At 44.0% G+C, this 15,589-nt stretch overlaps 1 protein-coding gene across 3 annotated transcripts in view; it reads left to right on the forward strand.

The window, feature by feature from the left end:
• ZCCHC2 (zinc finger CCHC-type containing 2) overlaps positions 1 to 15,589 on the forward strand; it is a 63,647-nt gene that overhangs the window by 29,425 nt on the left and 18,633 nt on the right. For all 3 annotated transcript variants that reach the window (XR_011563881.1, XM_070779148.1, XM_070779147.1), the window contains exons 4-11: positions 583 to 654; positions 2,221 to 2,333; positions 4,165 to 4,259; positions 6,801 to 6,884; positions 8,425 to 8,482; positions 10,694 to 10,829; positions 11,904 to 11,968; positions 12,354 to 12,448. Coding sequence is in view for 2 of the 3 variants with exons in the window: in XM_070779148.1 (XP_070635249.1) it covers positions 583 to 654; positions 2,221 to 2,333; positions 4,165 to 4,259; positions 6,801 to 6,884; positions 8,425 to 8,482; positions 10,694 to 10,829; positions 11,904 to 11,968; positions 12,354 to 12,448 (718 nt within the window). In the remaining variant the exon portion in view is untranslated. The remainder of the gene's footprint in view (positions 1 to 582; positions 655 to 2,220; positions 2,334 to 4,164; positions 4,260 to 6,800; positions 6,885 to 8,424; positions 8,483 to 10,693; positions 10,830 to 11,903; positions 11,969 to 12,353; positions 12,449 to 15,589) is intronic.

Genomic DNA, 15,589 nt, shown 5'->3' on the forward strand with positions numbered 1-15,589 from the left:
TTTAGTTTCTCCATCTGCAAATGGAAGTAGTCATATCTGCCTCATCCACCTTCATAGGACTTTAAAGCATTAAGATAAAGATGATGAAATCTTTTCCTAAACTATAAATTCCCATAAAAGCACAATACAGCACTACCAAAGAGGGGCAGTGAACCCGGTATTTCTCTTAAGAATGTGTATTTAATAAGTTTCAGGAGATAGAATTTTTGTTTTTCTTGGGGCTTATATATCTGTACTCTCCAAGTGTCATTTTAGAGTCCTACTTCTCCAAAAGGAATGTAAGACATTTCCCTTTCTGAAAAATTACTAAAATGTAGGTACATTTATAGAAGACAGCTTGTTTTGAAAACCATGCAATTTGAAAGGAGTTACTAAAATTTTTAAGTAACATGTCAATATACAGTTAATTTTAACAATTTTGAAGAAATTATGATAACAGATTAACTTTATATTTGTAATTTGTTGATACTGATAAAATTTAAGTAAGGTCATCTGTTTTACACATGGCTTTTTTCCAGTCAGTTCTTGCCTGAGAAATAACTGTATAGTATGTGTTGTTGTTTTTTTTTCTTTTTAAATCAGGTAAATTGGTCTGATCTTTCAGTCACAACAGTAACAAAAACCCACCAAGAACTACAGGAATTTCTACTGAAGGTAAAAATACAGATTCTACTGTTAAAATGATTTTGATATAATACACAGAATCCAAAAACTTTAGCACCAAAGTAAACACCAGGAATATTAAAACATGTATGTAGAGGTTGACTTACAACTATTCATGAACATTAGCTGTAGAAAATGTCATATTATTCTAAGCATAGATTTTCTTACGTTATATTGCTAATATAAGGAATTGAAGGCTTTCCACATTAAAAAAAAAAAAAAAGGAACCTTATCATTCCTAGCTTCTTGATGAGACGTATGTTGTTGGTGGCGATGTGCCCAGCACCCAGCAAGGTCTCTGCTCTGGGTTTCCTAAGCTTTGACTGTTCTTTTTCTTGACAGATTTCATTTTTTAGTAATACAACTTCTCTAAAGCTTAGATTTTTAAAAAAAAATATATATATATAATTATTAGTCCCAAATAGATAGCTTATCCTTCAGAATCACAGTAATTAATGACCCCCTGTTTAGCCAACATTTGAATATAGTGTTTTTTATGTAAGACCAGTGCCTTATCAAGTTATATGAAATAAGTGGCAACATAATGTACTTCTAGGAACGAATTTCCTATTATAAAATATCCTTTCAAGTTTACCATATGCCTTTTTTTAAACTGTTTACCTTCCTTTTAAAATCATCTGCAAAATATAAGAGTAAAAACTGTTCCCTTCACAACCTGTGCTCCCTAACACTAACCTTTGCGGAGGCTGATGAAGGGCACTTGAGTTTGCTGAGACGTGCGGGAGTGCGGTCGGGCCTTCCAGCCCCTTTTCGGGTTCAGTGGCCGCCTCCCCGCTGCTCCGTGGCAGCTGCGTCTGGTACCTGTGTTATTCCTCCGCCCCAGAAGCGCGGCTCCATGGAGGCCAGGTGTAGGTTTCCTCCTCGGTGCTGTGTTCACAGCGCCAGACACAGTACTTAGGACACAGTCGGAGTTCGAACTGTGTGTTGACTGCACGAATGAACTAGTAATTCATGAGAAGAGTTACAAAAACTAAACCGTTGCCAGGTTTTGTAGATGGTTATCCATCAGGCCTCAGTGTTTTTAAAGAAGAGCTTCTAGCACACTGAGCTCGGCCAGGGCTGAGCTGGGGCTCCAGACGGTGGGGACTGTTTGTGTAAACCTTGGGGTTTTGCCCCGTCGTTCCCACCTAGCTCTTCACTGGGAGTGTAGCATTGGCAGTCTGAGGTGGCCTGAGGTTCACGTGTGAAACAGGAGCCACAGAGGTGGTGACTACAAAGACAGGCCATACTTTGCAGAGTGCCATACGAGCTCTGGGAAATGCTCCGTTTAACTGAAGCTCCTCGCTGTGGGTGTCCGGGAGCGGGAGGGAAGCGGGGTGAGCGCTGCGGGTCCCCACCGCACCCCCCCGCCCCAACCCCGCGGGGATGCCCCCGGGGACCCTGCCCTGCCCGGCGGCTGCTCCAGGCTGCGGCCCTGTATCGGGAAGGTCTAGAAAGGGAACGGCTTTGGGGTGATGTCTGAGCAGGAGGCACTTACGTTCCTTTTATGCCCCTGGTTTGTGCCCCCAGTGAGTGAGAGACGTTTTTGTTTCCTAGCTTCCCAAGGAGTTGTCTTCGGAGACATTTGACAAGACCATCCTCCGAGCCCTGAATCAGGGCTCGCTGAAGAGAGAGGAGCGGCGGCACCCTGACCTGGAGCCCGTGCTGAGGTGAGGTCTGCGCACCGCGTGCTCCCGAGGCGGGGGTCTGCGCGCCTAGGGCTCCTGAGGCGCGCTCCCGAGGCGAGGTCTGCGCGCACCCAGGGCACCTCAGGCTGCACGTGGCCGGCGGGGGCTGAGAACCCGGGCAACATCTCTGCAAAAGTTATATTAAAGAAGTGATTTTTTCTTATACTTCCCTTTAAAAACACCCTTGGTTGTTTTGTGAGGCTAGGCTGTGGCCTCAGGACCATAAATCGGATTCGGGACACTGATACCAGTTTGTGGGCTTTGGGTTAGTGTCACTGTCATTCATGCCGTTAAGAAATGCAGCAGTTGTAAAGGAGGGGGAAGTCGAAAGAGGGAGGGAATGAGTGTGTAAGTGAGGGAGGAAAGTGTGTAAAGAGGGAGGAAATGAGTGTGTAAGTGAGGCGGCGATGGGGCCGGTACAGGGCCTGGGGTCTGCGTTCCCTTCCGCCTGCGCTGTGGATTAGGAAGATGACGGTGTGGTAGGGAAACGTGCATTTGGGGTTGGATGACGTCGTCATGTCAGATGCAATCTTGTTTTTTTTAATTGCACGAGTAGTTGATGGCCACTTTGTGTCCTGTTTGGGTGTAATTGCTCTCTTGTGGCCCTGCAGCAGTGAATCTGACGAGCCTGTATGCTGATTACAAGTCCCTGCCTTGTACTCAACATGACTGTACTTCTGACCAATTAGTTGGTTTGTAAACATAACGATAAATAGAAGCCTTTGGATTTTAATCCCCAGCCTTTGGTAGTGTGTTCAGACCTGGAAGTTTAGATGAGCGCCATACTAGGCGTCTGTTTCTCGCCCATCTCTCCATTTCCCCCTTTGTCTTCCTGTCCAATGTTTACCTCCACATTTTGAGTTCCAATAAGAAGTTTTGTCTAATGCATAAGGACGCTTCAGTCCATAAGGGTCAGCTCTTGGTATGGTATTTGGTAATTTTGTAACTAATCAGAATGGTAGGTCTGAAACCTTGGGGAGTCAATAAGAACTAAAGTTTTGAATGAGCACTTAAAGTATTCAAAAGCAATGAAAAGGGATTTGTATGTTGAGCAGGGTGACAGTTAATGTGTGTGTACTACTTGAGTATCATAACCTTGAAGGATGTTGAAATTTCCTAAGAGGAAATTGGAGCCAAAAGGCCACATGCCTTGTTTAGGGTGATTCAGCTTGTAAGTGATTGAGCTGGTGTTCACATCCCAAGTAAACTTTCCATCAACTTTCCATCAGACTGTGCTGTAACTCTGCCCCTTTTGTAGGGAAGACCTCCACTTGGAATCCCCTAATGACATTAATAGAACACGAGGAAAGCTGTTTTTAAAGATAACAGCTTAGACTCATGGTGTGGTGCATACCGAGGTGACTCATCAGCCACGCGTGCCTGAGTCTGCAGCAGTACTTGTGACCAGCCTAGCGGCGTCTTCTAGCTTCCGGAACTCCCGCGCTCCAAACTTCCCGGTGTCTGTATTTTCAGGGGGTGGGACAGTTCCTTCATGGAACTGTGAAGAAGGGTGAAGAACCTGTAGTTGTTTTTCTGAGCAGAAAGGTGACTGCTAATAATACGTGTTGGGTCAGAATTGAAACCTTATCAGTAGATTATATAAAGTTGAAAATAAGCCTGTTTATTAGATTCTTGTAGATAAGTCTTTTATTCATTTCCTCCTATGGGGAATACATTAGCAAACACATATTCTTTTTCTTAGGAAAATAGTTTTTGTACCTGAATTAAACTGCCACGTGGTTTGTTTACCATCTCACCTATCTTGTGGGTTTATTGCATGAAATTAACCAGTCTCTTTTCTTTTTACATACAGGCAGCTATTTTCAACTTCATCACAAGCTTTTCTACAGAGTCAGAGAGTACACAGCTTTTTTCAGTCCATATCATCTGACCCTCTGCACAGCCTCAGTAAGTGTCTCTGCTCCTCCGTATAAATCTGACATTTTTCTGGCCTGGATTTCTTGCTATACCATGCCTCCCTGTATATGGGATTGCCATTTTAGTTAAGGTCAAGTGGCATACAAATTAGAAACATTGGTAGTTTTTAGTGAATTTTCACTGCAGTTTTAAAGAAAGTAACTTATAAAAGCTAATGTCACAAAACAGTAATGATCTGTATGTGAAAAAATGTATAAAAGAGTGGATATATGTATATGTATAACTGATTCACTTTGCTGTACAGCAAAAACTAACGGCTAAATCAGCTGTACTGTAATGAAAATTTTAAAAGAAAAAACGCTAACATCACAAAACAGGGGCCAAATATCTCAAACCCATGGGCCTTCTGGATCCTCAGGCCCCTTGATAGACTTGACTCACAGGTTGCCAAGACACTCTAGTGCAGCCTGGATGATGGATAACCTCTGACCTCTGCCCCTATTCCCATAAGGACCTCCCCAGCCTCCCAGGCTGGAAGCTCGGGCCTCACCCTCTTCACGTTTCCCCTTCATATCCAGTCGTTTAAGGACCAAGCCATGCCAGACAGAGGACGTCTTCCTTCTTACCTTCTCACCAGTCCCATTGCCAGGCCTGTTTTTCATGCACAGACTGTACAAAGCCTCACTTCTCTCCAACTCTAGTTTCTTGCTCCACTGTAACCTGCCCCAGGATTGTCTTGGGGATCAGTTTGTTAATCCTCTTGTTATTGTTCAGTCATTAAGTTGTGTCCAGCTCTGTGACACCGTGGACTGCAGCACACTAGGCTCCCCTGTCTTTCACTGTCTCCTGGAGTTTGCTCAAATTCATATCCATTGAGTCAGTGACGCTGTCTAACCATCTCATCCTCTGTTGTCCCCTTCTCCTTTTGCCTTCAATCTTTCCCAGCATCAGAGTCTTCCATGAGTCAGCTCTTTGCACCAGGTGGCCAAAGTACTGGAGCTTCCATCCACCCTCTATTCAGAGCGTTAAACACCTGCTGTGAGGCTCAGGCCCTGTCCTGAGCATCCTTGAGCCTCCTCTCCCTGGCTTAAAGGGTTGGCAGCCACTCGGTACACCTGGCCATTTCCTATTCCAGGGTCTTGCTCTTTTGCACCCTTTTGTCACAGTCTGTTAAGATCACACCTGTTTTTTGGGACCCAGCTGGAATAACCACCTCACAAGGATATTTCCTGCCTCCTTGTATGTTCCTGTGGTCTGGTTCGCCCTCACGTTTCAGCATTCATCACAGTCTGCTTTGCGTTTGGTTTTGTACACATCTATCTCAGCTGCCTTTTCTAACAAATATTTTGCCAGTAACATCAAAATAGTCAGTGCTTTCTTCTTGAACCAAGTGTGATTTTTTTAAATGAATATCTATAAATAGCATCTGTTTAGTTCTGAAGAAGCATTGAAGCCTGAAGTTAAGCTTTTAATTCAGATTTTAGCAAGGCTGCCTAGGAAAATGTGCTCAAGTGAGTAGTATACACATAAATAAGAGGAAACTCATCTGGAGAGTTCGGCAGTTTGTAAATTACATGAGCAATGTTAAAGAGGCTGGTGGATTTTTAAGATCTCAAATTGTATGAAATCAAGATAGTGTATTAAAAGACATGTTTTGAAATCATGGAAAATCTCAAGTTATTTCACCAAAGAACATATTGTTGGCAAAGTTCATTTTGCAGCCACTCATTTAAGAAAGGGCTTCTCTAGTAGCTCAGACAGTAAAGCATTCACCTGCAATGCAAGAGACCTAGGTTCGATCCCTGGGTTGGGAAGATCCCCTGGAGAAGGAAATGACAACCACTCTAGGATTCTTGCCTAGAGAATTTCATGGACAGAGGAGCCTGGCGGGCTACAGTCTGTGGGGTTGTACAGAGTCAGACATGACTGAGTGACTAACACACACACTTCTAAGAAACAACAGTTCCATACTCCTCCTGCGTCCCTGCAATAGCAATATTCCACATTCTGACATCCAAGAAAACAGGTGTTAGACACCCAAATGACTTAAAATGGTAACCTCTGCAAGCCCACTGCTCTGTCTGTAACGGAGAAGCGATCCGTCTCGTACAGTGTGTTCCGAGGGCCTGGGCTGGCCCATGAGCGCTGAGCACGTGTCTGGAGGAGGAGCAGGAGCGGGAGATGTTGTGCGCTGCTGCGGCAGCCTGATGTCACCGCACTGTCCTGTCATTCATAAAAAGGGCACGAAACTGACACAGCACAGACACTTAGAAGCGCCAGCCAGTCCATCTCCTCATTGTGCACCGGGCACACGGGCAGGCAGACTCGCCCAGTTGTTCCAGTCCTGTGACTTCTAGGGGGAGAGCTGGCTGCGTGGCTCAGGGCCCCCACTCCCAGCCTGATGCTCTGTGCCAGGTCTCCTTGCTTTCTTCAGAGTCCCAACTACTGGAGACGCTCTCTGTACCATTAACTCCAACTCTCAGCTTCTGTGGGAGAAAAGTAATCATTACACTGGTATATCTCACTATGATAACTTCCCTGAAAGTTAATGATATTTAATACTTCCTGCAGATAACTTACAGTCCTCTCTGAAGACCTCCAAGATACTAGAACACTTGAAAGAAGACAGCTCGGAAGCATCAAGTCAAGAAGAAGGTAAGCGTTGATTCCCTGGGATGAGTCATTCTGCACAGTGTTGTTGCAGGGGAAGGTAAACAGGCCGTCAGCACAGACCGAGGATCCGAGAGACAGACGTGTGGGGACTTGGTGTGTGAAAGGTGGTGTTTCAGAGAACCATCAAAGTGTGTGTGAGCAGTGGTACCGGCTGGCTTTCCAGTTGGGAAAAATTATATAATTAGATCCCTACTTCTGTCGCGCACAGAACGTTTCAAGTAAATAGCACATTATATGTAACATATGTAAACTTAATGTAAAATATAAAACTTGAGTTTTCAAAGGTTAGTACTCTGGGACAAGAAGGCTTTCCAGACAAGACAGAGCAGCATGGCCATAGGGGAGATCTTTCTGTTCTAAGTTAAAGCTTAACATGTGACAGAAAGCCACACTGAAGACATTTGCAGGGTATTTACAGGTGAAGACTCCAGCCAGGACTATACAGTCTTCAAAAATCCTTGAGAAAATCAGTCTGGTCAACAACAAAGGGAAAGATAAAAATAGGCAATTCACAGAAGAACCTTGAATGGTTCCGCCCCCTGAGTAGTCCAGAAAATGCAAATGAAAAACAATGAGAAGTTTTTCTCATTGTCATCTCATTATCATCAAAGAGATATCCAGAGATATCCAGATTTCATACCCATCAGACTGGCAGACCTTTTTCAAGTTTGGGAATTATCAAGGATATGAAGTAAGGGGAATTCTCACCACTGTCAATGGAGTTTAAATGGGTGCAAGTGTTTTGGACAGAATTCGACGCTGTCGTGCAGTGGGAGGCGGTCCCTGCTGCTCCCCAGCATTTCTGCTTCTGTGAACATTGTTGCCCGTGGGCTCAGGGGCCAGGACTCGGGCCGTCCCGGCAGGCTGTGGGGGAACGGCAGAGCCCTGAATGTGACCCGAACGTTTCAAATGTTGATAAAGTTATGAATAGATTGAGGCACGTTCATGCTGGGTGGCAGTTAAAATAAAGGATATTTAGAGTATACTCAACCATGTGGCACCACGGTGTGTGTGAATGCACGGATGGGTGGTTAAACACGCACGCCTCAGCTAACCTCTGGGGGGAGGGACTGGATGCAATGGAGGGAGGCATGTAATTGTTCCCGGATGTTTCCTTTCTTAATAAAAAGAGGAAAATACAGAGATATCCAGGAGGTGGGTACATGGGTGTTGGTTTTATTAATATGTATTTTTATGATATATGAGACACTTCATTTGCTTAATGGTTAAAAAAAAAAGGCCTGAAATTCAATGTTGTGGTTTTACAGTTTAATGCTTATAGTCAACTTTTGTAGTTTTGGACAAATTTGATCTGCTGTTAGGTGGAATGTGTTTGAGAGGCTATTTAAGGACGTTCGTCACTGACTGTGTCTTTGGAAATTGTCTCTTTGAGGAATTTTCCGTGAGCTTGGAAGCGCTCTGGGTGGTCTGTGAACACTGTCACGGTCATAAATCAGCTGTGGGCTCCGTTTGCATTTTGCAGAAGGGTGTGGTGTAATGATTGTTTTTTCCTCCACTCCAGATGTGTTACAGCACACTGCGATCCACAAGAAGCACGCTGGCAGAGGCCCGCTTGTGCAGTAGGTATCTCTCTCCCAAACCCTGAAGGCGCTGTGTGCTTGTGAATCACTGTCCTGTGTACTTACTGAGATTCAGTTACCATTCTGCCATTTGACTGCTTGCTCGTTATTTGTATCAGCTTTAGCTCGCTCTCCTTGCTTTCGGGTGTTTTTTTTGTTGTGCTCTTCTCTTGTATCAGCCACGATGGTTGTGCATGCGCTGTTTCTCAATGCTTGCGGTGGTTACCTGAGGTTTTGTTCTGCGTTGGCAGCTTATGAAGGCCTGACCCCAGTTGTGCTTGTACCACCTCCCACGTGAGGACCTTCATCACTGTCTTCACTTACCTCCTCCTAGCTTACAGACTGTGTCTGTCATGTGTCTTAATTCTCTTTTAAACCTCATGAAGCCTTTTTTTCATTCATCATTTAGATACTACCATTCCATTGTTCTTCATTCCTTCCAGTGTGTCTGAGCATCCTTCTAACTAAAGAACACTTGAGAATCTCCTATTTCATTGTGTGCCAGTGATGAGTTCACTTTGTTTTTCTCAAGAAGAAATGTCCCTCTCGCCTTCCTTTTTGAAAGACACTTTGCAGATAGGACATAGGACTGCAGGCGGGTCATCACTTCCTGCAGCTCCGAGCGCCTGGGTCACCGTCTCCAGGACTGTGCTTTTGGTCCCTCACTTCATCTCCTCTCAGCCCGGTTTGATTTCTGCCTCAAAGCACTTAAAATCGTCTGTGTGACTTCCGACCCTCTCCCACAGCCGCAGTCCTCTCCAGGCTCCCGCCACGAGCCTGTTGGCTCTTGGCCCAGGGTTCTGTGTGGGTGCTCTGGGCCTGTGTGGCCCTGGAACCGGCCAGCTCAGAGCGGGAAGTTCCTTCGCCCAGGGCTGTGCCCTCACTGGTGGGGAGCTCCGGTTCCTGCCCCTGGGGAGGTAGCTGTGGGAGTCCCAGGGGGCTTGAGCCTCTGTAGCTCGTGGCGGCGGCCCCAGTGACAGCACCACAGGCTGGCTTCTCCTCCTCCCATCTGACTTGCCCCTCTCCTTCCTTGCTCCTGCTTCCCAGATGCCCGGCCATGTCAACCACGTCACCCAGACTCTGCTTCTGGGGGGAGCTCAAGACCGCAGGTAGCCATTGTCTCCATCCTATTACTCTCTGAAGGTTAGGGGGCTTCTCCAAACCCAGACTGTGTGTTTGAATTTTCCCATTGTCTGGTTTTCAGCAGTTCCCTGTGATGAGTTTGCAGCTTTCTTTGAGTGAGCCCCTCCTCTGTGGCCCTGGGCGCCCACAGGCCAGGCTTTCCGCCACATCGTGCGTGCTCTCTCAAGCTGCTTCTGCTGCTACATTTTTCCCCTTTCCATGCCCCAGTCTATTTTCTCATGACCAGATTTCCTCTTCACTGAGTTTTTTCATCTGTTTCCATCCATTGAATTCCTGCTGCTAAGTCGCTTCAGTCATGTCCGACTCTGTGCGACCCCACAGACGGCAGCCCACCAGGGTCCCCCGTCCCTGGGATTCTCCAGGCAAGAACACTGGAGTGGGTTGCCATTTCCTTCTCCAGTGCATGAAAGTGAAAAGTGAAAGTGAAGTCGCTCAGTCGTGCCTGACTCTTAGCGACCCCATGGACTGCAGCCTACCAGGCTTCTCTGTCCATGGATTTTCCAGGCAAGGGTACTGGAGTGGGGTGCCATTGTCTTTCCTAATTTATTTTATAGTTCTAGAATTTAAATTTGATTCCTTTTTCTATTTTCCAGTATTCCTCCAAAGTTCTGTCATCCTGTAGCTCTTGACCAGTGTTGAGCACTGTTAGTTTAGAGTCCGTGTCCGGTAATTCTCTGGATTCTCTCTGAGTCTGTTTCTGTGGCCTGTTCCTCTTGATTTCCAGTCACATTATGCTGTCCCTTCCCTTGCCTTAGACACACACCGTCCATAGCGATTGTCTCAAGATCGGGGTTAGTACCCCGGCTGTGAGCCATGTGGAATGAGTCCAGAGACAGACTGTGCCTTTGTCAAGCTCCGCAGAGACAGGTATTAATTAATAAGTAGGTAAGAATGCTATGTACTGGCTTATTTTCATAGTGTACTTTTTTCCTTAGAGCTATTGCAAGGCATTCTAGAAAAAACTAACGTACTGAAGAAAGGGTTGCCATCGCTTCTTCACTGTATGCTCAGTAGTTGGGATTTCTGAGGACAGAGCTTCACACTGGCACAAACTCTTTCTTTTGCTAGCACTGTCGGTGCAGGTTGTTCCCCGGTGGACACGCTCCCCGTGCAGTATGCTGAGCAGAATGGGGTCATGGATTGGAGGAAGCCAACCTGTGCCACCGTTCAGCACCAGGAGCAGTGTGTGGCCTTAGTCGACCAGGTACGGGGGTTGTTTTGTCTTCCGCCATGCTGATCAGGCGGTGTTACTGCATGTGAGTCAAGTTCCTTAAGCACTGTGAGGTCTGCTAGTGTATCTGGTAAGAAGAAACGAAGGAACATTTCAATGTAAGACTTTGAAGTTAATTGGTATACATGACCTAAGCTCCTCTGGGACCTGAAGAAGTGTATTTATGTCAGTTTTAGTACTCAGAAATACTAATACATTTTATTGTGATGATGCCGGAAATGATTCACTAGGGATACACCGTTATGCCACGTTTTTTGCTTTGAAAGAATTATTCACATTTTGGTCCCTGTCTCGCTGTGGAGATGTGAACTCTGAAAAGTCTCTTCCCTCGTGACTTGTTGGGCCAGTTTCCCAGCACTCCCAAACGTGATTAGGAAGTACTCGCTTTTCATTGCTGGTGTAGTCGGAGAGCCGCATGCTCCCCAGTGAGTTTAGGGCCATGGCACTGCCAGTACAGGGGCGATGCTTAGTGGGACCGCTCTGGAGAGAACCACCTTCTCTAGAAAATGGATCTGTATTACTGGCTAACACTCAGGTCCAGATGTGAACCTTTATTGGGATGTGTTTTATGAACTAAAGCATTAAAACATACTTTGAGAAATTGTGTTATTAAAGTCATGCTCACTGATGGCTGATTCTCAGGTCCACCTGACTGTTGTGTGTCTTCATCTGCCTCGGGGCCTCTACCTTTTCTTCTTAGAGTCAACACAATCGTGTGTTCTACCGACCTTAACTTGAGAAGACTAGTAAACCTGTAGCAAATACCAGTTACTTGATTGTATTTTTTTAGTGACAAAAAGAAAACAATCCATTTTATTAATAAAAGCAAAATACAGAATAGGTATTTTTCTCATGATTAAGTATTTGTCAGAAAATATGCAAATTTTAGTGGACCAAGTAGGTAACTTCAAAAAAGATAGAAAATAAAAATGTGTTAGAATACACAACTGGGGTTGTGTCATTTTAGTGTCTTGTATCAGAATACGAGGATGCCTCCTTGAGTGTGGCCGTGCTTTGGTCCAGTTACTTTTTTATTCTTTTCCGTAGCATTCAACTGAAAAACGAAGTTTATCTTCGATAAGTAAGAAGAAAGGAAAGCCACAAATTGAAAAGTAGGTTTAATTTAATGTTTCTAGTAATAGAAATTGGTCAGAGAAGACAACATCTGATAATAGACCTGTTTAGTTTATGTAGTATAAATAGTATTTTTATATTAGTTTTCTTTTTATTTTTACTCTGGACTTCTTTTTTTTAGTTCTAGATAATCAACACATGTACATAATAAAAACAAGGCTGTTGTCATGTATCATATTCAGTTTGGAGGGGCACAGTTTCCAGTCCTGCACACTGAAGGGTAGATCTTGCATTCACATATACCTTACTAAACTTTTTTTTTAATTATTAAAAAAATTGAGGGGAATTTTATTAGTGTTGTACTTAATGTGTTCTCTAGGGACTGTTAAAAAAATGTTGGTAACATGTATACTTTTGGCTTAGGGAGAAAATTAAGAAAACTGACAGTAGATTGAATAGTAGAATAAATGGTATTCGAATCTCTGCTCTTCCGCACACCCACGGTGGTTCTGTGAAAGGTAAGGGAGTTTTTCTTTCAATTACACATCACCTAAATATATTTAGCAGGGTACCTATTAGAGTGGGTGTTGAGCTGTTGTGTCAAAGCCTCACACACATTTTCCCTGCATTGATGTGAGTAGTAATTTCTGAATTAACTCCATGAATACTTCAGACGTATTTAATGCAGGAAATCTGGTCTGGCCTCGGAGGTGAAGGGACGTCTGCCGCAGCTACACTCCGGCCCCTTTCCCTCCCCCTGGCAGCAGCGGTCTCATCATGGGTTTCCTCTTCAGCTACTCCCTGCTCCAGAGCAGAGGCCACAAGACCTGACGGGTCTATCCAGCCTCACAGAAGCCTGTACTCTTGTGTTAAAGTCATCTTAAAAAATCTTATTGACTCTTTCAAGCTTTAATGACCATCCTTTGTGGAGGTTTATGGGAATCACAAGCTGAAGTCAAGATTTCTGGGAGAAATATCAGCAACCTCAGATATGCAGATGATACTACTCTTAGGGCAGAAAGTGAAGAGGAACTAAAGAGCATCTAGCTGAAAGTGAAAGAGGGGAGTGAAAAAGCTGGCTTGAAACTCAGCATTCAAAACGTGAGATCATGGCATCCTGTCCCATCACTTCATGGCAGACAGAAGGGGAAAAAGTGGAATCAGTGACAGGTTTTCTTTTCTTGGGCTCCAAAATCACTGCAGATGGTGACTGCAGCCATGAAATGAAAAGACACTTGCTCCTTGGGAGAAAAGCTGTGAAAAACCTAGACAGCGTATTAAAAACCAGAGACATCGCTTTGCCAGCAAAGGTCCATCTAGTCAAGGCTATGGTTTTTCCAGTGGTCATTTATGGGTGTGAGAGCTGGACCATAAGAAGGACCTTGAGAAGACTGAGCGCTGAAGCATTGATGCTTTCAAACCATGGTGTTAGAGAAGACTCTTGAGAGTCCCTGGGACTACAGGGAGAGCAGAGAAACGTGGGGGGCCAACTCATTGGAGTAACTTTTCGTGTTGTAACACTGCAGTGTCTGAGATTCCTGTGGTGATGGCAGCTGAAAGAAGGAGGCGCTGCTGAAACAAGGGGACAGGAGTTCTCGGTGGACGATTAGAAACAGCCGCTGCCGGGACTCCCTGTCTGTTTGCTCCTGGTTCGTTCTCTGCACTGCCTTCTAAGCCACATGCTAAATCAGGTCATCTCGAGCTAAGATTCCTGTCAGGTATACGCCACCCTCGTAACATCACTCTGGTCTCATATGATGTGGGAACTACATCCAAAAAGTTAGTAATGGTTTCTTCCCTTTGAGCTTCATATTTTCAGAGATGCACGTGGACTTTGATCTCAGACAGGTGTAGGTTTGCGTCTTTACCACCCCCCTAGTTTCTTAAATTTGTAAAAGAAGAATAATATCCACCTCATCAGATTGTAAGACTTAAATGTGACAACATATGAAAAGCATTTGGCTTGCATCAAGTACCAAGGTGTTCAGTCATGTAATTCCTTTTGCCTCTTATAATAAGTTAGAAGAAAACATACGCTGTCTAGGTTAAGAACTTTGGATAATCGATCAGACTCTTAATTCCTTTCTTTATTTTCAAATATTATGAAAGTACAACCTCAGGATTTTTAATTCAAAATTAACCTTATTCTTTCTTGTTCTCTCTCTATGCCACTGATTCATAAGTGTGTGTATATATATATTTTTTATTTATAGAGTAAACTATAAATAAAAAATACTTTGTGAAACTGCTGTCAGGTGTAGCTGAGATGTTTGCTGACCGCAGGTTAAAGATAAAACCCTCTGTTTATTAATCCCTTTGAAATACTGAGGAATTACCTTTAAGGGTTTTTAACAGAACAAGCACACAGTTAGTAAATGTAGATGCCATATTGAAGCTGAAAATATTGGGTCCTTTGATTCATGGATTGTCCAGATTTTTAAATAACTCAGTTTGAGATAAGTGTTTGTAACTTAAAATTTAACTTCTATTTTGGGTAAAATACATTTATGTAGTTCAAAATTCTGAAGGTACAAAAGGGAACAAAATAAGTCTCCCCGTCCGCCTGTATGTTGTCTTCTCCCCGAAACAGTCAGTGCTGTTCATCATCTGTGTTTTCACAATATTTGCTTTTAAAATCTCAAGCTTTAAATCTTTCTACTAAAGAGAAGGATGCCTTACCTCACTTACAGTATGAAGAACTTTATCCTATTGCATCGCCCATGTTTCTTCCACCCCATTTTTCTGTTGGCTGATTGTGGCACCAAAAATTTGGGGTTGACCTCTCAATTTATTTTAGATTATAATGATTTAAAGACCTTCATCTTCCTTTAATAACTCATTGCGGGTCTGTCGTCTGATGGGTCTAAATGGTTCTTAAGTCTGTCTAGCTTCTTTTTATCCATAAATACTAATAACTAGATTTTTATCATTAGAATAGTGGCTAGCGTAAGTTTTTTCCTCTTTGTCGTCTTAATAACGTGGCACCCTGTCCCATCACTTCATGGCAAATAGAAGGGGAAAAGTGGAATCAGGGAAAACAATAAGTAAAAAAGTTTATCAGTTCAATTCAGTTGCTCAGTTGTGTTCGACTCTTTGCAACCCCACGGACTGCAGCATGCCAGGCTTCCCTGTCCATTACCAACTCCCAGAGCTTGCTCAAACTCATGTCCATCAAGTCAGTGATGCCTTCCAACCATCTCATTCTGTCGTCCCCTTCTCTTGCTGCCTTCAATATTTCCTACCATTGGAGTCTTTTCCAGTGAATCAGTCCTTTGCATCATGTGGCCAAAGTATCAGAACTTTAGCTTCAGCATCAGTCCTTCCAAAGAATATTCAGGACTGATTTCCTTTAGGATTGACTGGTTTGATCTCCTTTCAGTCCAAGAGACTCAAGAGTCTTCTCCAACACCACAGTTCAAAAGCATCAATTCTTCGGTGCTCAGCTTTCTTTATGGTCCAACTCTCACATCCATACATGACTACCAGAAAAACCATAAGCTTTGACTAGATGGACCTTTATTGGCAAAATAATGTCTCTGCTTTTTAATATGCTCTGTAGGTTGGTCATAGTTTTTCTTCCAAGGAGCAAGTGTCTTTTAATTTCGTGGCTGCAGTCACCATCTGCAGTGATACTGAAGCCCAAGAAAATAGTCTGTCAC

The sequence above is a fragment of the Bos indicus genome, chromosome 24 (assembly GCF_029378745.1).
Source record: "Bos indicus isolate NIAB-ARS_2022 breed Sahiwal x Tharparkar chromosome 24, NIAB-ARS_B.indTharparkar_mat_pri_1.0, whole genome shotgun sequence".
Classification (NCBI taxonomy): domain Eukaryota; kingdom Metazoa; phylum Chordata; class Mammalia; order Artiodactyla; family Bovidae; genus Bos; species Bos indicus.